The sequence below is a fragment of the Mya arenaria genome, chromosome 4 (assembly GCF_026914265.1).
Source record: "Mya arenaria isolate MELC-2E11 chromosome 4, ASM2691426v1".
Taxonomy (NCBI): domain Eukaryota; kingdom Metazoa; phylum Mollusca; class Bivalvia; order Myida; family Myidae; genus Mya; species Mya arenaria.
The window spans coordinates 82,081,963-82,109,046 of NC_069125.1; the positions used below are offsets into that span (position 1 = coordinate 82,081,963).

Consider the following 27,084-nt stretch of genomic DNA (forward strand, 5'->3'; position numbering starts at 1 on the left):
GATTTAAAACACTATACTTTCATCACATAAGTTTGATTGTTTTGTTTTATTATATACGACAAACATATTCAATCTTTGTAATGTGTTAAATTAGAAAACTATTTTTCACCTACAATTAAAACATTTTCATGGGTTTAAAAGACTATGAATGCACATAAAGCTGACTACAATCTTGTTAAATTGTTTACTTGATATTAATACGAGAAATATCCAATTTCTATCTTTTTTTTATATCTTTGGGATTTTTCGCCATATAATAAAACAATTATTGTCCTGTTAACCAATTGTGTGGTTATAACAAATATTTTAAAGGTGTTTCGGCATCTCAATTGGGCAAGAGGTGTTGAGACACGCTGTTCAATGGCAAAACCACAGTTTCGTCCTCTGGGAAAAAAATCATAAAAAAGAGAGTTTTACCAAACTTGCTATATGGACACGTGAGTGTGATCCTAAAATAATAGATAAAAACATCTTTTTTGCATGTCATATCATGTAGAGAAACAACGTTATAAATTAAAATATATCAGATAATTGAATATTGTTCGTGTTTGCATCAATTTCGAATTCTTACTTGAGTACAGTGAGTAAACGACCACATTCCATGGCAGTTCTAGAAACGTTCCTTTTTAGCTCCAAAAGGCTTCAAAAGTTTTGAGCTGTTGTTATATTTTTGGTTTGTGATTGTTTCTTTTTGTGTTATATGTCATTGGCGTTTACCCTGTGCCATTAAACGGGGTTTATGTTTAACTTTCGGCTACTGAGCTTGTTTCTGTAGTTTTTCATATTAATATTCAAAAAGTGAGAAAACTCGACATTCCTCATTTAAACAAAGGACAGAATTTTAACAAGTGTGTTGTATATGCTATAATAATCTGTAAAACCGCAAACTCGATTACAAAAGGATTTTTTAAGTTAGTAATACTTTTAAAAAATCGCGAAAAGAATCAAAATGTAAACTGATTGGGATAATTTAGCTATCTACATTATACAGTATTTATTATGTTTACACTCATTTGAAATTGCTCAATATGTGTCTTAATCGGTGACAATCGATTATAAAAACAAATCTTTGTTGCAGGCCACAGTCTACGAAAAAAAAAACCCATTTCATATGTAATCGAATCAATTACCAATCCATATCACTGGCGGTTGATACTGATATAAATGAAATAGTCATTACAGGAGATTTTAACCTCAATTTGAATAAATTAATATCTGGACAACAGATCAACAGTCCATTTAATAATTTAACCTCTTACAAGTCATCCGTGACGTTACTCATTTTATCGAAGCCTCATAATCTCCTCTTTACTTATTCTTAGTTTCAACATCAGATATGGTTTAAAATGTGGTGTAAAGGAAACATTTCTAGATTAGTTAGTTCGTTATAACTGACCTATTAATTACATATTGAAATTCAACAAAACATTTGGATCAATATTTAAACAAAAGGTCTGGAAATGACGAGGGTACTGTGTAAAAGTCCGATCGTTTGTGTCATTCTTCGACTGAAGTTCATGTTTTCACACAAATATCGATATGTACGCTAATAGTTTCACTCATCATGTAAACCGTCAAAGTCTATAACGATTCGCACTCAGGACCCCTCCCTCTTCAGTTTCATAATGAAATTCGTACGATAATTCGTCAAACAAAGAGCTTATGAAAGAGCCAGACTCTCGAAAAATGAAATCCACATGCGAGCTTATAGGACGAAACGCCATCATGCCAACCATATCGTAAGAACTGCCATGCAAATACGTAACGACAAACTTGCTTCGATACTTCAGGAAGATACCTTTTCCTCAAGAGACTTTTGGAAAACTATTTCAAAGGCCTACATCCATATCCAAGAACATTCCCCCTCTCATCCATGTTGGCACGGTATCAACGAACCAAACATTGACACAACAAATCCTCTGAGTAACTCTTTTCAATCACAGCGCCTTCTTACTATACCTAATAGACCTCTTCCCGTTGTCTCTGATGTCTTTTAAATGTAGAATTCTAATATTTTCAGTCAGGATGTTCTTGACTCCATAAAGGTTATAAAGACTAGCAATGCAACAGAACATTATTTTGTAAACAGACATGTTCTAAGGTAGATAACAACCGAAATTGCACAGCCCCTTCGATACCTTTTTAATAACTAGTTTTGTTCTGTTAAAGTTCATAGCGAGTGGAAACTGGCACAAGTTCACACATTTTTAAAAATACAGATCTCCTAGATGTTCGTAATTAACGTCCAAAATCCATGTTAATTGTTATAAGAAAATACATGTTCAACTTCTGCTGTAATAACGACTTCCTAACACCATTTCATTCAAGCTTTGTTCCAAAGGACTCCACCGTTAATCAGCTTGTATCTATCGTACAATCATTCTGCCTCTCTCTAGATGAGGGTAAAGAAGTAAGAGCAGTATTCTGCGACATTTCAAAATCAATTGATCGCATATGGCATGAAGCTCTCCTTTTCAAACTGCCGGAGTTTCGCAAGGTTCAATCCTTAGTCCCTTACTCTTTTATGTCTATATAAATGATATCGTTCGTGTACTAAACTCACCAATGCGTATTTTTGCAGATGGTATTACCATGTATATCATTGTCCGTCATCCCTTGTTTGCGGCCCAGCAACTAAATGGTGACATGCAAAATATCCATTTGTGGGCAGAGAGGTGTATCAAGAAACACAGCAATAACTGTATCACTTCTTATATCTCTAAAAACAAACAGACAGGCACATCCACCTTTCATTATGGATACTCAACATCAAAAATCGAGTTTTCAGGTCGAGTTCTTATAAGAGTTATGCGGTTACAAGTTTTTGAAAATTTCATCAAAAAAGAGCATCATTTCCGACTATATAAAAATATATGAATAATAAAGAAGGACATTTAAAAAGAAATTGATAGTTTACCGCTCAAGGAAACGCTAATGCGTAAACGCTTGTGTATATAATGAATTGGGAACACAAAATCTCTCAACTATCAAATTGTTATTCGAAAAGTGTTAAGTTTGTGGGTAAAATCACACAACTAAATGAAAAATAATAAAAATTGACTTTCCTTTTTGAAAAAGGAAAAAGGGTCGAAAACCTTTCCAGCACTAAACATCACTAAGTGGTCGAAAAATGACACAACATTCAATATATATCGTACCTAAGTTAGGACCAAAAGTTAACAAAGTTGGGAATTTAAACCTTGAAAAAATACCAGAGCAATCTGTTAAAATACTTAAGACCAAAATAGACAAAGTAAAGTTGCATATTGATCAATCTTTAATTTTATTCAAGAATTTATGCTGCAGAATTAGTTAAAATCCCTGCAAAATCAGACTTGTACATCACTGCATCTGTTAATGGCAATTGTGAAGCACAATAGGTATACTTGAACCAAAACATAGTCATGTTGAAGATGGTTTGTTCATTGTAAGGTCGTTGATTAGAAACAAGGAAAGTCATGTGATTCTTTCAGTCAATAACATGAATGATAGTGCAGTTAGTTTGAAGAGGGACATTATTTTGGGTAGAGTTTGTGCAGTTGAATCTGTTCGTAAATAAATTGTGTCTGATAATTTTTACAAAACATGGAATTTGTTTTTTCTTCTGTACTTTGAATAAACGCTGTAGAATATTATCAATGAAACAACAAAGTATCTTATCGGTTTTTCGTGACTGTATATATAATAACATTCGGTTAGCATCAACATAACCATTGTTTCGAATCAATTTAGGCAATTTCATATTGGTTGAACTTTCGGGCAGTCCAAAAACAGATGTTATTTGTAAAAAATGTTTTTATAAAAGTTGCATAGACTCTTGAACTTCAGTTTATATATAGATTTCCTTTTTTCCCAGCCTTTTGAAATATATGAGTCTGGAGTCATTGTTAGGGATCTTAGTGTTAACTACGTTTTTAATATCTACGCAATATTTATTTTATGTATCTAGGTCAGATCGAAAATTGATCGCATGTGAAGTAAGTTTGTTCGGAAGGCATTGCGTAAAACCACAAGACTTGATAACAACCTAACACGAAAATTATTATCAAAACAATTGTAGAAAAAAGGGTCAATGGAGCCAATCACAAATATCTCATAGTGCCTTTAATGTGTAAACATACCAATAAAAGGTATCCAAGAACAGCATATATAAGAGCTACTCGTGTAAAGTAGGTCTGTTTGACACACATAGTGTAATGTTCGCGTCTATAGGAAGACCTAACGTTGACCCGTTTGTAATGAAATAATTTATCGTTGGTACAAAAATAATATCATAAAAGGAAACAACGGAGGTCCTAAGTGTTACTTTAATATTGTGGAGCGCAATCACAAACAAGTCGAGTTAAGTTATATATGCAGCACAGAAATCATCAAAGGCGATTTTGCAAAATCTTAAATTTTAAGAAATGTTTGAACAAAAAAGGGAAAAGTCAGCGCATATTTCGAGTAAGTACTTTTAAAGCAGCAGTGACATATCGAAATCTGTCGCATAAAACAGTTGTTGTATGTTTGTCGAAACCGAAAGTAAATATTTGTTAAATAAGTGTATAGGGAAAGTATACTTATATACCGTAGTCAAATGATCATGAAAAATGATATCTGTTTTTTTCAACATCTTTATTTATAAAACAAAAAGTTTCTAGATAGTATTACAAGTGAATCCTATACATTTCAATAAACGTACTGTTTTTGTTAGCATTAATATTTTATATTCTTGTGCAAAGATGATTTAATATTATTAAACACCAATACGAACTTATCATACCAGAATGGTTTTAAATTTCATCAGATTGCATTTCAAAGTTCGTTCAAGGTTTAGTAGACGTACAATTTGTCATTATTATTTATAACTGCAGTTAGTATTTTTCTTTCAGTTAAAGAGTGGATGAAATTTGGTATCATTTTTCTGTATTTTGAACCTACAGTGTATAAGTTAATGAAGGTTACTTATTGCAAAACGGTTTTCCTGGTTGTATTTTTTATTGGTTGTACTTTCACGTTATTGTTAGGGTTAGGGCCATAATGATTCATCATTAACTTTATCGTATACACATATGTTTGGTTTTAAAACTAGATACAGCTATCAACAACTGCATTTTCACGTTTGTAATATCATTTAAAACACATTCGCGGACAACATATACAAAACGAAACTATAAGAAGCCTAAGGGAAATCACTTAAACTTTAAAATTCACTTTTGTAATAGTCATACCTGAATCAGGTAAGATTAGAGAATGACTGTAAATGTAACAAAATTTAGAGAATCATTGTACATGAACACTGTGTGCAAATATTCAGTCTAGTAACAATACAGACAGAAAGTGTGTGTCGAAGTTAAAAGTTATATTTAATAAATATTAATACGTATTTAAGCAATCATGCGTACTTTTAAAAGCGTACTTATTTTGTTTCAGGTAGAGATACTTCACCAGAAGTATTTGCATACATCATTTATGCAACTATCACTTTCGAATTTGTTTTACTAAATAATAAAGCTGAACACTCACTTATGTAAAAGTACTTCTATGTAAAAGTATATCATACATGTTTGTTAAACTAGTAAATATTTATAACTAACTACACATTACAAAACGTTACATGATAAACGGATAGATCACAATACACATGCAATAATTAGGACGCATACATGTCAACTGATCTAACTAAAAATGCATTGTAAACATATATACTAAGATTTCTTAATATGTCTTCTTTATCAGATGTAATTAATTGGATAAACTTTTGCATATGGTAATAGTACAGATTTACCGTGAATAAAAAAATCATTTAAGTGCATATCTGGACCGCCACTTTTATTAGTATTTAATTCCTTAATAGCTTTAGAAATACTTTCAACATTGATCGGTTTATTTAATTCTTCGAACATTACACTAAATTCATTTTTTTTCCATATCGTTCCAAAAAATAAACTACATCATCACCTGGCGTAAAAAAACATACTATTTGGGTTGTTAACACTTTTAAAATACTGCTCAAAAGGACCCAATGTGACATTTGCATTCTGAATACCAGCAGATTGCTTCAGCATATTCCAAGATAATTTAGCATTTTTAAATCTAGCTTGCTCAAGCTTTTTAGTCTGTAACTTATCATAGTTAAGCCTTTTTTTTCTTATACATGTTTTATATTCTGACCTGGCAGCATTAAGTAAAATCCTATGTTCATCCGACTTATCGCTTCTATAAATATTCGATTGTCTATAAAATATATTTCTTTTCCCAGCACACTTTAAAAAGTATATTTGATAGTTTATTAAAGTCTCATCAATACACCATATATACATCACCTATTAAATATACATTAAAATATGCATTGCCACTCAGTATATGAGTTATAACAGACTATAGCATACACAAAAAAACCCCATAAAACTACATATTACTTATTTAACATCTAAAATCGATATATACAAAAGAAAGAAACTAGAAACCAATGCTAATCTTGTTTTAAAACTTAGTTAAATCAAACAAAATAAAATACTGAAAACATGAATGCGCACAAGCGTGCATACTTACGAAATGGGTGTAAAAAAAGTTTATATAGTGTGAAACGTATTCGTAGTAATGTTGCAGGTCTGTAAATATGACGGAGTTACTCATAAATAACGCAGAAGTAACCCAAACGTAACTTGAAACTTTAACTTTGTAACTTTTGCCAAAATTAGTTTCATTCTTACCATACTATACTTCTAATTTCAGATGTGTTATCTTTGGTATTGAACTAGATACGGTAAATGTTCAATGTTGCAACATTTTTCGACTTTTTCTGGGGGTTTTCTACATATTTCGTTCTACAATCTGGTCTTTACTTTCCCCAATTACCTGATTATACACGTGTTTAGAGATATATTTCGACTGCAATTGTATACAACAACTTTTTAAGGTCTAGTTAAGAGAATGCATCTTCTATGTAATAGATATAAAATGCCAATTCTCATTTCAATAATATACATAAAGTCGTTTAAGATAACGTCACATCTGTAAATACACCACATCCTGCGACTGTTTCAGCTTTCAATACTGCTACAATAATTATGATCATATCATCACTTAAGATTTTAAATATTAAGAAAACATATTTACAGAGGAAACTATTCAACCATAGTCCTAAATTACCGAAACTTATCTAATAGTATGTTTTTATACCTGAAAAATTGCAATGACACATGCTTTAAAGGAACAAGAGGCCCAAAAGGGCCTATCCTTACTGGCTGGGTTTGTGTGGTTAACATCACTTATGAAGTGTGCGAGATCATCATTGTAATGTTATGTTTAGAAATGAAGATGAAAAATACTTGCAATTTTTTAACTGTTTAATATATACGTAAGTTTGCATAAATGTGTAATGCAACTTGTGACTCCCAGGGCAGTGCCAATTTTGACCCAAGGTGCATAAGTTGAACGACTATGGTAGTAGACCACTAAATTAAGCCTTGTTCAAAATAGCAAGGATCTGCATAGCTGTTTCAGACAAAAAGGTTATTAACATTTCCCAATTTAAGCATATCTGTCAACCCAGGGGCATGGCCAGTTATGACCCCAGGGGCATTATTTGAACAAACATTCACAAGCAATTGTGACTTTAAAAGTAAACTAAGCTAAAAATATACTTTGCTCATGTAGACTTAACTAAAAATAGATGTAGTGTGGGTTAACAAATACGAAACCACTTAACTTCGGAGTTCGAATATTTATTTACGTTGTCGAATGAAACCTTAAACATATAATAAAACATATAAAAGTATATGCTTATCATATTATTAATAACACAAAATACAAAGACAATGGACAGTGATCGGTAAATATCAAGGGAGACTTCGCGGTTAAATACATAACACATTCTAGGAAATATAAGTAATAAACTTACCAGGCACGTCTAAATAATAATTATATATGAAAGAATATTTCAGCTCAAAGATGAGTGCAAATATTAAATAAATTAGTTAAATATTTCAGCTCAATGATAAGAGCGAATATAAAATAAATAGTAACAACGGTTACAATTACATTCTTGACTTGCGTCGATGATGATTCAGAACGGAATGATATATGTGTATATGTAAAGGCAGTAACGCAAAGGGGACAATAACCACGTAGCACAACACTAAACACAACGATACACAAACAATACAAGACAATATACGATATATAACCATACCAAACACACAAACTGATAAAATACTGAAATATGCACCTTGCTACCTAGATTAAGCTAAAAAATAGCAATTTTTAAACTTTTAAATACCCATTATCTAGGCATGCATAGGCGGATCTGGCTATTTTTTTAAAGAAACCAAGCTTTCATTGATATCTAAATACCGTACAAGTTTTATCAAGATACAATAGAAACTGAAAAATGTAGCATGTTCAAAAGCAATTGTCACAGATGCACTGATTTCAGGATACTTTCAAGGCCCATAAGCTAGGCATGCATGGGCGTGTCTGGCTGGTTTTCGAACAGAACCAACCTCTTATGAAAATCTGAATACTGTACAAGTTTCATCAAGATACAATCAACACTGAAGACTGTATCATGTTCGCAAGCATTTTTAACACAATAGCATTTTTTTATACTATCAAGGCCCATTATCTAATGATTTCAAGGCCCATAATCTAGGCATGCATAGACAGATCTAGCTGGTTTACAAGAAGAACCGAGCTCTAATGGATATCTAAATACTGTCAAAGTTTCATCGAGATGCAATCAAAACTGCAGGCTGTATCGTGTTAACAAGGAATTGTTTACACGGACGCACAGACACACGGACTCACGGACGCACATACTACGTACAGATAGATAGTCACGAAACACATATTGCAATATGTAAACTTTTTGTAACATTTATGATATTCTACACCGTTGGTGTTAGATCATTTCGTATAAACATTTTCTTAAGGTATTACATTTCACGTAATTTAAGATCTTTCCTCGATATGGAAAGTACGCTATATAATTTCAAGTTACAGAAGGGTCATCGATGAAAGATAGTTAAATGATCGTTATCATTAGAAATAATTATTTCCTTGATACTGAATGTACGCCATATAGTTTAAAGTTACAGAAGTGTCACCGATGAACCATATGAGGGTAATTTGGATAAATATGTCTGTTGCTCGGGCTCAATTCATTTATTTGCAGAAAACGTATGTGACTGCTTAACGAGTACTTAAATTGGTAACTTTTAAATATTGCTAAATTTTATACTTCCACGTTTGCAAAATATTATTGTGATATATATATATATATATATATATATATATTTAGACCAATCCAACCTTTGGGTAACTTTGATGCAACCTTTGGGAGACTCGTGTCGCCCATAGGATATATGTTGTGTCGCCCAAAAGTAATTGTGTTTTTTTCTATCAATTTATTTTTTAAAATAATAAAACAATTTTGCAAACGATTTTGAACGCTTTAAAAAAGGTTCAGTCATTAAGCACTAATCAGCAGGAATACCATTTAAGGAAAAATCATGAATTTTTAAAAAGTGTGTATATTTTGAAAACAACCTTTGGGATACATTTAAATTTTTATCAATAATTTTCTTGTCATAGGTATATGTTTGAGATAAGAATTCATAAATGTAAAGAACATAATATTTTTTAACAGAAAAGTAAATTGTGTTCAATTTTAAAGATTCCGAAATTCCCTCAAAAAAATATTTTCGCAATAAGCGTACGTTCCGTGTTTTCGTGTCGCCCAAAGGTTGATGTATATTCAATGCTTTGCAGACTATAAGAACGGCATGTTCTTTTTAGTTGTATTAGTTATTTTATTGAAAATTTAATAAACACAAATGACAAAAGTGCTAATATATAATTTATAATAGTTGTATTTTAAAATGCTTAATTGGACATTCGAACCAAACGTCGAGGAAGTTTCAATTTGGCCTACAGTCACTACCAAGGGTGACGGACCTGATGCAACTATTTGCGAATAACGAATGGCAAATATGGTCGCATGTGCTTCGTCTCTATATTACAGAAAACCGTGTTCTATATTTATATACTTATATAAATGGGAACAGTTCATTTCAAAACCATTTAAGGTACATATACTTACAAATACGTTCGGATATAATACTTCAGATAAAATGAATATGCTCGGAGTTGCAAGCTAAATAAAGTATATATTATATCTTAGTTAGTAATTGAACAATTGTGACTCACAACAGTTATCTGATATTTTTTTATAATGTGCTATAATAAATGATTTTCACTGCAGTTTTATAGTTTATTCATGTATCATATGTACACAACATGACAAAACATAAACTACAAATATTTAAGAGTTCAGTGCACATCCATTCATAAAATTGAATTACAGGAGACTAAAAATACAACAACATATCTTGACATTGTTAATAAAGGATAAAAAACAATTAAGTCTATTCTAAAAAAGATAATTACTCTTATTTACATGACTCTTTTAAGCTAAGAAACTATGATACATCTAAAAGGATTATCACTTAACTACTTGTACAAAGCATTGAATCGGAATTCAAGTATATTAAAACAGGTTTTGGTGGTTAATTTAACAATATCTGTATTTGAGAGTAAAACTATACACTTATGTACCTGCACGTATTATTTTATCATGCAAACTGATATGTTTGTCTTGAAGCCAACGAAATCTGTGATTTTATATATACAAAAGCTGTCATATTTTAATGCTACTTAACTGGTCTGGATCTACATAAACATTAATCAAAGGTAAAATATTTTCTTTATGGAATGCGTAAGGAGTGCATGCTGCTGATATTCATTCCATAAATTGTGTTCAAATCATAAAGGCCATTAATAGCCTTTTCTATTTCCGTTGTCAACAAATGTTGCCGAAATCATTAGAAATAAAACAAGTGTAATAGGTTATTTATTTTCAATTTATACTTCTTGTTTATTGGTTTACAGGTTCAGTTCATATATGCATATTACTTTAGAAAAAAACGGTTTAAAAAAGTAAAACACAAGTTTAATTCTGTTACTTTAATGTTTAACGCGTAATGATGCGTAAATATTGAATGATTAGATGACTGGCTGTTTCCGTGTAATTATATGTGTTAACTATTATCGGCGAAACGAACTGCGAAATTATGCATTTATTGAAAATATTTCTTACTTATAACAAGATTATAAACATGTATTCAGTAGCTAAAACCGTACAAAACATAAATGACTGGTGGGTCCTAAGATAATAATAGTCATCAAGTATTGTCTCATAAAAGAAATACCGTTTTATGTTCCTTTGTTTCATATTAAAACGGTGTCCTTCATTATATATTTTAATTATATTTCTTAATTTTGATAAATTGAAACACTTCTTTCAATTGAGGTTACTCTAATTTGGGCGTGAGAGTGAATCTTTAAACGAGATCTTTTGACCAGTAACTCTTCAACTAAATTTGAAACACATGAAATGTCACAGAAGTCCTCTCTTGCTTAATGTCCAAAGAAAGTCCAATTCTAAGAATACTAAAATATGATTTTTGCGAACATTCAACAGTCAATCGCTTGAATCCTGAACTGAACGACGTAGAGACAACACTAGTATCCCGTCTGACAATGACTGGCCGCTGACACTTAAACCGAGGAATTCGGACTTCATTGAGTTGTTCCATTGTGTTGTTTGCATTACCACTTCACAAGTAATGCATGAAATATGTCTACCATATGCAAATGAATAGTCTGTAAATGCCAGACCCTTTACTCATATCATGTATGTTTTAGTCGCTGTAAATAACTCATGGATACTTAATTGCCTTTATATAAGCGTAAGTAAGAGTTAACATTTTCAAGAATAGCATAATACTTGTGTCTTAGAGATACTTGTTTTTAAATGTTGACAATTAAATGTGTTGTAGCATGACTTTAAAACCGAGTATATAAGGATATATGTGCATGCAAGTCATGTTTTATTACTTTGGAATACACAGTAGTTAACTTTTAAATTGAAATGTGAAAAACACCATAAATATCTTGAAATGTCGATAGAATCTCTTAAAATAAAGCAGTGGGCGTGATTGCAGGTCAAGGGGGGTTTGTGCATTGCACAAGTATGTGCTTCTAGCTTCTATACCGATATAATGATATTTTTTTCATAACCTTGATATATGCATTTTCTCAACATTTAGGTTCTCAGCTATCTGTAATCTTTATAAGAAAAATAATTTGGGTTTTCTTAATTATTACATTATAGAATATCGGTCACTTAGTGTGAGGACTTAGACGCGAACCCAAGCAATGACCTTTTTAAGCTTTATTTAACAGCTGAAAGTGATAAGATTAACTTAGTTGCAACCTTCAGACAATATAAGTCAGAAACCGAAAACTCAAAATGGCCCCTAAACGATGCCAATATTAAATATCCAGTATACTATGTTTCCTAGATAAGCAATAGTTCCACTCGGGATTAGGATTCGAAGCAGGGTCTCTTGCGAAACAACTATGCCGCACAACCGCATGGTGATAATGACTCATTTTTATATTTTTATGGTAATTGCCCCCATTTGTATTATCGTCACTTTCAAGTGTGTGGCAACAACCTCGCACTCACATCTATGAGTCAATGTCAAAGTTTGTGAACAGATACATTTTCAATACTTATCCTTCCGGCCAGCTCTTCAGTGTAAAGCTTGTTTTAAACCTTTGTGGTACTTCAATGGGACTGATCAAAACATTTCTTAAGAGCAGAAGGTGATGCGCCGAAATCTCATTCGTTATGATTACATGTAGTTTTGAGCAGACTGCAGAAGCCGCACAATTCATCTCAGGATTTCTCATTTCGACGCAAATAGGTCTAAAACCCATGAGGCAGTGGACATAAATTATGGTTGATCTTCCTATTTTTATCGGTAATGTTTTCTATGAAAACTTATTGAATGAACTTTTTTATTTTATTTTTTACAATTTCAATGCAATAGTTATGATGTTCAAATTGAAATGAATATTTCAAACCACGTTTTTATGAAAGATGAATCCGCCCGAAAAAGAATTTCAAAAGTATACACTGTCGAAGAATTCACTTTTCAAACGTTATTCGTGATATGATTTTCGAATTTTAAACAATACGACGAATAAACAGTTATTGTTGCTAAGACTAAAATCCACATGGGCGATATATAAGTTTCAAAAATAATCAGATCGCGTTGCCAGCCGATTAAATCTTCGATAATAAAAAAGGGTCCAAGATTACTGTGACGTCAGCTTTATCATGTACCATTTACAGACCTCCGGCCCCAATTGCTCGATACATCTTAAGTCCCTTAAAACAGTATTAAGTTCAGCCGATTTTTTTGTTTGGTTTAATTTGTGCCATTTTACCCTTTTAAGCGTTTTGGGAATTCGAAAGGGAATTATCTGTATGCTTATCACAATGAGCTATTTTTCGTTTAGATAATTGTATAAAAGTTTGCTAAAATAATATCTTCAAAGACCAAAATAATAGTAAAAAAATCCAAATGTTGCGCTTCTTCAAAAGTTGTATTGAAATCCATATATTTCAGTTCCAATGTGACACGCCTTCACTGTTTACATATTGTACAATTAGCGCGAAATATCTTAATTAACTAATCAGTAAATTTCACTTTCTTCACTATGGTCATTTTAACACTGGTTCAGCCACACGTCAGAGACTTTCTGAATACATGCAATTGCGTTAATATATCAATGCACAACTTTCGTCAATTTGAATTGAACTTATCAGATGTATTTAACAGGGTATTTATTTTTATTAAATCCATGGCGCGATCATGACTCTAAAAAGCGGCCGTATAAATAACTTTCAAGTTTTTTTTTTAGTTTAGGGTTAAGGTCATCATTGTTCATGTCAAATAGGCACTTAAAAAACACTGGCCCGTTTTAGTAGGGCATGCACATTAGATATAACATTTAAAGTATAAACAAATTATGATTTTTAATGCAACAGTACACACATCCTCATAAATTCTGATGAATAAGTGTCGAAAGTGCAATAACGGGGTTATAGCAGGTACAACCCATTATAGTTGTGACCTGCAGAATGTCTTTGTCTCACGAGCTAATTCAAATTTCTCGCATGTTTCAACTTTATTTAGTAGTGGCGGGTTTGAATCAATGCTGAAACAGACCCAGACTACTACGTTCAGGAATGGGCTGTGAAAATGTGGTGAAAAAATTCGCCGTCTGTGATATTGTGCAAACAATGCATTTTGCACTTCTTGTTTTGACAATCAACCCAATAACAACCATTCTTTGCAAAAGTGTATATCGAAACATTGAAGATGACACTTATTATCTGCTTGAATTGGATTCTTACAACCCCGGACCAAGCAATTGGTGTGCATCATAATATTACCTTGTACATACGTTCAAATCCCCATTACACTGCAATGTTCACAGTAGTACTGCAGGTCTATTTGGGCCGTTATACACATATATTTGTCTTCCAGCACCTTGTTCTCGGATACAAGTGTCGGTCGATATCCGTCACAGGTTAGTAAAATTCAGAGTTAAATGGACTATCAGGCGCGTAAATATAGATATACGAGTACTCGGCTGAATCCATATGATATTGACACAAAACAGACAACGTTGCAATACGCATACTTGACTACCTGATGTTTATTTCAAAATACTTAATAAAGCACCTCAGAACGACCAGAATGAACCAGATTGCACCGTGGTTTACAAATGTTCCGAAGGGGGTGCAAGCACATTCATCAATAGAGGGCTAGCTACGCGCCTGACTATGGCTGTAAACCAAACACTAAGATATTCGTATTGACATGCTTTTGAACGTGTGTTTGGTTTTACCTAAGATCAAGGCCTTCCCCTAGAAGACACGTGCAAGTATTGGTGGATGAGTGCGGGAGGCGGTGTTCACTCTTCCGTGCGTCAATTTTTTTTTTCAATGCCAATTTAACAACAACATAAAATGATTGCTTTGTTGCCAAAAATTGGCCTGCCCAAGATGTCTCTCAATCACAAGGACAAGAATTTTGATAAGTTGTATGTAGCCTCATATTTTTGCTGTTAACTAACAAAAATCAAATAATATTCCTTTGGCCAAAGCATGCCTTGGCCTTAGTAAATAGCGTCTGAAGTAAAAAAAGAAAATAAAGAAAATTTCCTGAAACCGCAAGTCGCAGACCCTTGAAATAAAGTTTTTGAGCATGGTGTAATGGTGCTTTACACAGTTTGTTCAAATTAAGGTTTTTTGCTCTCTAGACTGGCCCTGTGTGGTTTCCATGTTCTTTTTTAGTCTTATTTTAAAAATCTTCTTTAAAATTAGGGCCGAATGAACATGCACTCTCACTCACACTCCAACCACTATCCCGTTAGGGACACTCAAGTGATCACTTGAGTTGAATGAATGGAGTGACACTCAAAAGATCTTTCTGTTTTCAAACGCCTCGCTTACACTCCATCTCATCAAATGACCAATTCAGTACAAATACATGTATGTTTTCATGATCATATCGGATTATCTGTTTCACTATGGTGGTGTTTACAGTGTTTAATGTTAACATATGTTTTGGATTGTGAGTATTTAAAATAACAGTTCCAAAATTCGTTAAAATTCGTTTTCTGTTGTTGTTGTTTTTTTTTTTAAATAGGTCTTAGAGTTTGAAAATAAATTAAGACTTTATAAAAAAGCACATTATATGGAAATAGTAAACGAATGAATCTACTTTTTAAAGAAAATTACATCTCGGACTGAAAGCAAATCAAGAAATGTAGGGAGCCTATGATCGGATGATGATGACGGTAACAACAACAACAATAATAATAATAATAATAATAATAATAATAATAATAATAATAATAATATCATTATATGATGATAATAATAATAATAGATTAAATCCAACTGAATGTAGGCTGGAAAATACATATTATTTCTCTGACCAAGGTCTGAAATGAACATGTTGCGTAAAACCATGTACGCGAAGTTAGCGGCCTAACAGCATGACGTATTTCAAAACTTTTAATATGCGTTCTTTTCAACAATGATAAATTAGATGTTTCTATTCAAAGGTCAATGTTCTTACGAACATATAAGCATTTTTCCTTATTTTTTAGGCTGCTGGATTGAGTGGTATCGGAATTTTAGACCGCTAGGCCATCAGGCCGTTAGGCCCCAAGATTTACGCTGCTATGGCGCTGGATTGCTCGATCAAGTTTTTGAAACAAATGTTAATAATCGCTCCAGAGTATTGCATTTCGCATAAAAAACCAATGGTTTCAGCATTGTTTTAGAAAAAAACTAATATAAAAATGTTTTGAATAAGAAATGATATAAGGCCGCAATTATACTATAATTGTGAATAAAACATTGATTTATCATTAGTTTCCAATTAAACACATGCAGAATTTCTTTGAGATAGAGAACAAATTTAGGACTTTAGGATGCCAACTTCACGCCGCTAGGACGCAAGGCCGCTAATTTACGTCGCTTGGCCGCTTACCTCACGCCACTATGCCGCTTAATTCACGTACATGAAGCTGCCTTTTATTGCAGCCATCGATGAATTGCATCCATCAAGTTTGCTGAGCGTTTGAGATCAGCACAAAAAAAAACAAATATGTGATTTTTGCATCCTTTTGAAAAATTGAATTTTTTTGAAGTACACGTTATTGAAGTAAAATGTACTTCAATGGATTATCCCGGTCTCTTGAATATTATCTGGGAACGAGCGGCCTTGCGGAGTGAAGTTGGTGGCCTAGCGTCCTACTTCTCTACTTCAATGCAATTGAACATTCGTTTCATTTTATGAAAACAATGATTAATCAAAGCATATGTATTCATAGATTAACACAAATCATATTTATATGTGTTTGCTTCTTAAACAATACTTGTTTACGGAACAATCAACACTCTAAAGCGAGTATAAAACAAATTTGATCACCAATCCATTTAGGGAAAATGCCGGTATTCGCTTAAGGATATTGATTTGTGAATAGGAACATAAGATTAATTATTGTGTTAGAAGAAAGCGCATATATAATGTTTTGAATTAGGAAGCAATTTTAGGTGGCCGCTTACTTCACGCCACTTGGCCGACATGCCGATAGGCCGCTAACATCACGTACATTGCAGCTTTGAGGTTTTACGCAAGATTTTTATTACAGAGCGTGGTCAGGGCATTAATATGTCTTTCCCAAAAACCAGTCAGTTGGATTATTATTAGTAGTATTAGTATTAGTAGTAGTAGTAGTAGTATTGTTATTATTATTATTATTATTAATATCGCTCTTTTTCTTCTTCTTCTTCTTCTTCTTCTTTTTCTTCTTCTTCTTCTTCTTCTTCTTCTTCTTCTTCTTCTTCTTCTTCTTCTTCTTCTTATTATTATTATCATTTTTATTATTATAAAAAATATCCTACATCGCTTGAGTTGTTATTCACTATAATGTATTATTTTCACACCCGAAGCCGATTCATTTGCTTATTCTTTCCATGTGTTTTCGACTTAACATTTAGTATTTTTAAACGCTAAAAAACAGTTTTTGCAAACAAACAAAAAATAAATTTATACACGAAAACACATTAATTAACGTGATACATTGCATAACGGCTGCATATTAAAACACACACACACGTGCATTTCAATGCGTTTTGCATCATTTTGTTTATTTCCAAAATGTTTATTCAAGCGATTGTTTTAAAATATTAATTTCAAATTATAATAGTAATTGTCTTTTATTTGACACCATTTCTAACAATAAGGTACCCAAATCTTATATAAACATATTTTTTATGTTTACTGAAAACACCACCATAATCCGAAATGATCATGAACAAGTACATGTATTTGTTATTGTATTGGTGACTTGATGAAGTGGAGTGTTAGTGAGGCGTGTGATTACGAACATATCTCTTGAGTGGCATCCCCCTTGTACCACTAAAGTTACTTCAGTGTCCCTTGCGGGAATGTGGTTGGAGTGTTAGTGCGAGCGGCTGTTCTGAATGTGTCCCTTAGTTCCCGAATAATGAACATAGCAATACATATAAGATAGTTTGACAAAATATATTTTAGTTACCATTGCAAAAAGACAGCAAACATTTGCACACTAAGATCTTATAGTTTGTATTTCATTTCTCAATAAATATTCATGTATTAAGATTGATTAATTTGACCTATGATTAAAGGCTATTCTTTCTGATCAATATACAACTGTCGTACCTGATTGACAATGCGTTTAATATCAGTTGAATTCTCAATTGACTATACTGTTCTCATGACGTGATGCTACGTCATGCGTTATCATGTAGATAAACAGCTATTAACTTATTTTTGTGAAATAATATACAGTTGTTGTTAACCTCAAAATCAGTATTCTCTATTCTATCGTCTCGTTCAATAATTTATTTTGGGTCAATATGACCTCATATTTCCCAGCTTAAAAGTAAATAAGTATATTTATTTATTTATTTTATTTATTTATTTATTTATTTATTTATTTATTTATTTATTTATTTATTTATTTATTTATTTATTTATTTATTTATTTATTTATTTATTTATTTATTTATTTATTTATTTATATTAATCCATTCTATTTTTAAATGAGTCGTGTTTTCATAGATATAATTGTCTGTACCTGTTTTGCAGCCTTATTTTATTCACATGTTACTGTTTTTCCCAATCGCTCCACTCCGACAATCTGTTTAAGTTTATTTTCTGCAAACATTCAAATTCTTGCTTGTTATACCATACAGGATAATCATATTTTGTATTTCAAAGGAAATGCTATTTACATTCATGCATAAGAAACATGATGAGTCCTAGAATGGAGAACTACATAGTTTATTAATCTTCGTGAATATTCATTTCAAGCTTAATAATTTGATGTCTATCGTTCAAATACAAAATTAAATGTTTTAAGGACTTATAGCTAAAAATTCTATATTTTAATTGATGTTTAAGAATTTCGTGATTAACCTATTCAAATACTATGATATTTTCATCCGGATGGGGAAATCAATTGTCTGCATTCGAAAGGATTTTTGGAGTTGTTTTGGTCATGTATTTAGACATTGGATTAGTATTCATTCTCATTCATCAGAGGTTTGATAACGGTATTTCTAACGCATAGCATCATCACTTGGGTAAAGAGATTAGGTTGTTTAAGCTGATTAAGTATGGTTCGTTCTCAAATGGTTTGACACGTTCTCAAAGGTAGATAAACAAACACTGTTATTGATATCTACTGTATAAACATACACTTCGCCATTTTCCCCCATTCCTTAAGATGCTAATACAGATAAGTTGATACATTTAGCAGTTAGTTTCCTGCTTCGAGTTTCCAGCCTAGCTGTTTTACACGTAAGCGTTACAAATTAAAGTGAAGTCAGCCATCATTAGGGTGTTATTGCATATTAGATATAACAATCGAGAATATTATGTTGTATTTATATTGAATAACTATTATATTAGAAAAAAAGTGGTCTAATTGAATGCATTAGAATATTGCTAAAACTAATCGGGTATTGTTTTAATTAAGTGCACAGATCTTTGTTCACAAATCGAATCGTAAAATCAATGTGTTCAAAATCAAGTTTTGCATGCATATTATATTTTATTTTTTACATACATATATAGTTCATTTATAATGATTTTTCTTGATTTAAGATGTAGAAATGCCCCCTAACAAGTCGTACAGTTGAACAACAAGATTTTCAAAATTACATGCATAGCTTAATTTTAAAGCTGACTTTTGTATCAGAAATTAAATAATCATGCAATTGATTCGATTACATTTTATAACTTAATAAGTTTCTGTTTTTTGTTTTAAATTAAATTAAACATGCAGTTTAATTGGGCAGCAGCCCCTGCACCTTTTATTTCCCAAGCATAATTTTTTGTCTAAAAGGAAGCCAACCGTCTGAATTTATCATTTTGTATTGATTTAACTTAATTATTTCAGGAAAAAACCTTTAAACCTCAAACTGAGCTGAAGATTTAGGGGGTACAAGCGCCACATGAAACAATAGGCCCCATTTTGATCAAGTGATGATAACTGATACAAATGAAAAAGAGAATAACTACAACCAGAAGCCAATCACTAGATTGGATAAGCCGAAATAAAAAGTATAACCAAGTTATTAGCATATAATATCATCGTAGGAGCCAGTTAGACAAAAATGACTTAGACTGATTAATGGTGAATTGCTAAATAACATGTGAATATTAGATAAATATACGAAACTTGTCTACGCCTATACCCTTTTTCAGAAATAGCGATATGGGCAACGGTGTAAATTTATCCTTTACATAATTAAGCGAAAAAGGTATATATGCAAATTTTAAGATTGAAACTACTAGATGGAGGTGATGTGACGCACAAAGACCATATAGGGCTACCATCTGATACAAGCCAATAAGGGCCAGCTTTGAGTCAAGTTGACTAGTAATGAGTCTTAATGTCAGGAACCGCGGAATTTGCTATTATACGCGAGTATGTGGACTCTGGGCTGGGAGGATAATAAGTGCGCAATGTGACTTCCGGAAACTGGATACAGGCAGGTAGGTGACATTTAGTTTACCATCCGGACCCGAACCAATAAGGGAGGATCGGGTAGGTCTACTCAAAATGACTTTAAGTGTCAAGGACCACAGAGTGTTCCTTTATAAGCCAGGGTGTGGATTTTTGTTGGGGGTAAATACTACTAGATGGGGTGGTGTGACGCCTAAAGACTGGGTACCGGTACGTATGGGACATCTAGGGCTAATACTTGGTATAAGCGAATAATGGCACCCAAAGGCACCGTGTCCTGGCTTATTCGCTCAAAGCATTGGTTAAACATTTACCAGTTGAAACAATCGCATTTGTGCAAATGTGAAGAACTAGAAATGCCTCTTAAACTAGTTAGAAGATGGTTGTTATTAGTATGATAAAATATGGAGGAAACGCCATAATAGTAGTATATTATAACCTGGTGTGATTTTGACGTCCGTATAGGAAGTTATTATTAAACAGCGACCCCTTATGAGTACGCTCTGCTATATTTGGTTACCCACTTCGTTTTAGAAAATGTAAACATTGTTATGCGGACGATATAATTTTATTTTATTTAAACAGCATTTTATAGCACCTATAGTGGGTTCAATCTAAATAAGCTTGAAACATTTCAATACAAATAAATAAGCATATATTTGAAGCGTTCATACATTGAAATTATTATTATTAGGTTAATGATTAAGTCAAATGTATTAGACAAAGAATAGGGAAACCATATATTTTATTCACAAGAAAAAGCAAAACAAATAAGTTCAAGTTATATTTCAAAATACATATACATTTATAAAGATACATATAACAGCAAATTCACTTTTATTAGCAAAAGAAAAAAATGATTTCGAATGCCATAAAGCATAAAAAGTGAACTTGCATAATATAACTTTCATACTTATCTTCAGTGCATTTTTATGGGGTTGTATATTGATTTATCGGTTAAGACTTTATACCTCTCACGGTGTTTACATAGATTTCTTTATAAGAAGATGCATACCGCATTAGCGGATACGGTTGTTGATTAGTCAGTCCTGTTATCTCGACTCCACCTACCGTCTGGTGATCGGCATTTTCACAATCAGCTGGGTTTAATCGTTTATAACTCAAATATTCCACATTGTTTATAATTTGAAGTTTGATGAAAGCATAACAGTTAGATGGCAGTATTTTATATTGGTTAATTCATTATTGATTGTGATCGTTTCTGACCGAAAAGGTTTGGGAAGTCAAATTTATATGATTTAAAGAAAAAATGCACTGCCTCTTCCTAACAAGATGTCACAGAGAACACTGACTATTATCAAAAAGAACAGAAAACATGAATGTACCAACAACCAGCCATAAAGCATAAGTCTATGACGGAAAATTACACAAACCTTCAAAGAATTGGCTGGCTCAAGTTGTTTTGCGCAGTCACATAAAATGTTCCTTAAAAAATGTCGGGCAGCAAAAACAAAATAATGGTGGGGAAGGTGTGTGTTTTCATGAATATCTCATATTGAAATAAGAAATTGTCAGTAATATAATGAAATATAATGAAATAAATAAGACTTATTTGTGATACAGGGCAGTATTATTACGTTACTAAACATGCAGATTTTGCCTTGATGTATTTTTAGGCAACATGCAGAAACCCTCCCAAAGCAGGGAATGTAGTTAGTGAGAAGTATGCCACAAAACATGTTTTGCATATTTCTTTATAAGACTTATTGCTATGTTTCTTAAATGTTATATGAAAAATGATTTTAGCAAGAGATAAATCAGAAGTGATCGTAAAGCTTTAACGTCACTAAAAGCCAGAACACAAGAAGAGACGCCACAAAAAAGGTGGAAATATATTGACACCTAAGACTACACATACATCGTAACCAAAATAAGATTGATGTTGTTTTAATCTTATACAGACTAAACAAATTATATCTGTATTTTGCATGTACTTTGAATAGCATTTTTGTAATATTTTGTTCGAAATTATCCTTTTTTATACGCCATAGCGTTTTTTTGTACGCATTTATACTGGACTTACTTGTACTGCTGTAATAAATAACTTGTTGATTAAAGTGTAATTTATCATTTTTAAAAGAATCATATGACTATGGTGTTTAAGCTATTCAAGATCTTTGCATAAATAAACTTATTTCAGCACTTATGTACGTGATAAATAATGAAGACCTTTTATCTAATCGAGCTACTATTTTCTTTTTGTCTTATAATTATGTTAATGTGATGAGATATATATTTCTTGTTAAACCAAAATAATTATCAGTCTTCGCTATTTCTAGAAATGTTCATTATTATAAAGCTAAGACTATAATCTTGACACTCGTTATCCTCCTTACATGTTCAACTTATAGTGTTAATAAGCCGAACGGACGCACTTACGCAAACACTGACGCACCCACGCACGTACGCATCTACACGGACCCGCCTGTTTGGTTTACTCATATCTTAGGCCAGATTTTTTTTTGATTTTTCGTTTTACGGGAGCGCCGTACCTAAATATTGCAAAACCCAAATAAGAAAAATATTACTTAAACTTAATTTTTATTTTTTCCGCCGCCCGTTTTTTTGATCTCCGATAGAAAATAAAATTTAGTGTTTTTTTTAACTTATTGCTAATTTCACAACAACAACAAATTATCGCGCACAATTTCCAAGATGGCGGAAGCCGGCGCTTCTTGCTTATGATGTTAACTGAAATGTGTTTCATTGTTTTGTGATATCACATGCATATTATATGTGATGATGAAAATAAAACTTGAAACTTGCTTATTATCATCATCTAAGCGATTGCAAGGAAAGTGGCCGCCTTTACGAAATTTTAAAGTGGATTTAGTTTGAAGACTGTTGTTTATAAAAATCAGTGCGTTTGTCATTTTGTGATATTTATACCAAAGCATAAGATCTCTAAAATATTTCTGTGTGTAGACCTGTTTACACGGGGAAACATTGAGAATTGTAATTTGCTGTACATGTTCCGACTACAGAAAAAGACGAGAATGTGACATTGGATTTGGCTTGTTTGTCTAAAGACAATTAAGTTATACCAACATATCGCATACCATTTTAATGGGCATTGGCTCCTCTTTTCATGTTACTCATTTTAAAATGGATTGTTTGTATGTTGATTAAGAAACTGAAATAAATGGACTCTACTGTGAAATCTGGTAAGTTTGAGTTACATACCTTGTTTCTTTTCTTGTATATCAAAGACATTAAATTTGTTCAGATGTGTTGTTTATCTCAATATATGTACCCACAATGATATTTATCAACATTTTAGACACAAACAATATGCCAGATGCCTTATGTTTTGCCGGTGCAGTTTCAGTGACTATAAAAAGCACGACAAAAGTATATATGCTCATATTAAAATCATGCATATATAATAATTTGTGTAATTTTACTAATTTTTATTTAAAAGTGCAGTGTTAAATACTGTGGAGTTACAGTTGAAGAATATATTTACATGTGGTGTGAATCAGTTGACTTGTGGCGTTTAGGAAGTAAAATGAATATCCAAAATTAATGTTGAAATAAGTTCCTTAAACGTGCATTATGAACCAGGTTATGCACCAGTCAATTGTAACCACGGCCCCTAGGTCCGGGAGTATAAAGGGGATAACGAGAGAAATGGGCGGTTATTTACCTTCCAGGTGGCCCCGCAGTGCTGAGAGAATGCGGTGGTTTTGATTTTGCGCCGAATATAGTGGGGGAATGGGCCTTACCTCAGGGTGCAGGGGATTTGGCGTGGATTTGACCAGTAGATTGTCGCCTGTCTCTACGCAGGACAGGGTTTTACCAAGGATTAGCTGTACTGAAGGTCAAACTCTCCGCAATTCTCAAGACCTGGGTTGTGGGAGGGGCTGGTTACAATTCAATGGTGCATGATTGAGGCTACTTGTGAAAACGACTTCTTGTTTTGACATTATTATACAGATCTATTATACAACAGGCAGTATGGAGTGCGAAACAAGAGTGCACAACTTCAAAACATACATTCTTTAAATGTTTCCGAAAAAAAGAAAAAAAATACGAAAAATCAATCTTTTTTTTATTTATTTTTTCTCGACGCTCATTTTTCGACATCTTTTTCTTAATTTTATTCCCTCCTCATGGCGCTTAACTTTGAAAACTTTCTTTGAAAATTTTGAAAAAAATAAAAAAAACTCTGGCCTTATTGCGTATAAAAAGTTTACATAGCACATTTAAATACAAATATTTCAGCACATATTTCATAAAGTACGCATATTACACTTTGTGCACAGTCTTTCTGCTCAATCGATGCCTCTGTATATACCTTCTTTAATGATAAGTTTATGTTTAGAACACCTGAATCGTGGTAATGCTATTCTATACTTCATAATATTAATATAGTTAAGATTGGGTTCATATATATAACTTTTCCTCATAACTGCATACGATTTTAACTTTCTGCTATTATTAGCATCTTCAAACCAACATAATACGCATTGATCATGAGCACGTTGGATTAACATCTCCAATTCAGCTTTCGTAACATTTGCATTATGCTACATATATGTATGTCAAACTCATCTAATAAGCGTTTTACTTGTATGGACAGGTATAAATCTGGAGGTATTTTGATAAGGCGTATTGATGATCACATAAAAATAATGCGCTGAATGTTTCTCCAAATAAAAGAATTAATACAAATGTCAAATGGTGAGCAATCTCGAGAGTACTCGGTACAACCTAAGATATTCGTACTAAATTAGTATCAAGATTGCTTGTTTATTGTTTTCATCTGGATGGGTTTATATTTTTATTACGTGAATATTTTGCATGTATGAGAAACGAAATATCACCCACATGACACTTTCAATAACAGATGTAGAGCCACAGTAAGAAAATACTAAAAATGCTTGTAAATAGTGTCCAAAGTATTTGGTCAAATCCGACCTTTGGGTAACATCTTTGCGACCTTTGGGAGACATTGAAAATTTTCACCAGAAGGTCATATCTTCTTTCGACCAATAGTCATTGTGCGTTATGTGTATGCTTATTCAAGATTACTTTACGTCGTAAGTTAATTATTGATTTGCAAAACATTTATTATCTGCACAGTTTCAAAGGTCAAGTGATAATTTCAAAAGTTATTTTTTTTATATAATTACGACTTAATGATTATCCGTAATTGTTAATATAACAAAACATAGCTCCCAATCTAGTAGTACTTGTAATTTGCAGTCGATTGTGAAATATAAATGGACTTCGTAGAAAACTTGGCGATACTAAATTTGTGAACATTATATGTGAATATGATATAGTAATTTTAACAGAGACATGCCTATCAGAAAAACATACTATAAATTTAGACATAGGAAATTTTCATTATGAGCCTTTCTTTGGTACTAAATATAAAAATACAAGAAAATATCGTTATAATGGGAGGTATCTCCAATTATTTTAAGGATAGTTTTAGAGAACATATTACAATTATTGAAATACATAAAAATGTTGTTTTGTAGACTAAAATATGTTTTGGTGTCCTTTCAGCATTCGAAGATTTATATATATGCAGTCTATATTTACCACCAAGTTATTCCACTATTTTAAAACAATTTTAAATATATTTATTCGATCTTATTGAACAGGGAATCGAAATATATAGCACTGCTGGCATAGTTGCATTAAATGGCTATTTTAACGCCCGCATGGCGTATGAAATTGACTTCTTAAATTTTGTTAATTATATAAACAACGAGCAATTTGAACAAATGTTGACAAATATTATTCTTACACCAATCGTGTATAACATGGAATAAACAAAATATTACATGCAATAAAATGAATACAGTTTCGTGAAGTCAAACGGCATTAATCTTAAAAATATATACGAATACTTATGCCTATGGTTTCTTACTAAATGAGGCCAAATGTATAATTACAGGCAATCGCACATTAAGATCAACATCGTATAGAGATACTGGTTTTATTTAACATAATTTCGTATCATGATAGTAAGCACATAATTATATTACATTCAGTAGTCAGTACATCATTTCAAAGTTTTGTAGAAACCATTGGTTACCTGTAAGAAATCTAGGATGAAACTAAATTACTTAATATATGTTTTATCGACAATGGTACCAAACATACTTTTGTGTTAAAGAGATGAGCAGCATTGAACGTTAACGCCTGATCGGATTTCATCAATCACTAGTTGATTGATAGTCAACTATTATTATTATTATTATTATTATTATTATTATTATTATTATTATTATTATTATTATTATTATACCTGATTTATATAGCACTCTTGTCATATGGCAATATATGTTCAAATGTGTTTTACAATACATATACACAAAATATCAAAACAAACAATTAGGCTACAAATTAAGTTAGCTAAGTCTAGCTAATGCAGAACTAGCTTTAAGACCGACCGCCTGGTAGTGTTCTTGATTTGTATATAAGTTGGCTGAAATTTTATCATCAAAGGAATCAAAATAATGGTAAACAACACAAAATGTTGCGTTTCTTAAAACATTGTTTTGAAATCCGTATATTTCAGTTCCAACGTGACACGCCTTCACTGTT

The 27,084-nt window shown here is 32.1% G+C and overlaps 1 protein-coding gene across 1 annotated transcript in view; it reads right to left on the minus strand.

Annotated features, from left to right (window-relative positions):
- Positions 1-291: 291 nt before the first annotated feature.
- The window catches only part of LOC128232474 (alpha-(1,3)-fucosyltransferase C-like), a 79,213-nt gene continuing 52,420 nt past the window's right edge, over positions 292-27,084 (minus strand). The window contains exon 4 of the mRNA XM_052946045.1: positions 292-384. Coding sequence (XP_052802005.1) covers positions 326-384 — 59 coding nt within the window. The 3' untranslated portion in view covers positions 292-325. The remainder of the gene's footprint in view (positions 385-27,084) is intronic.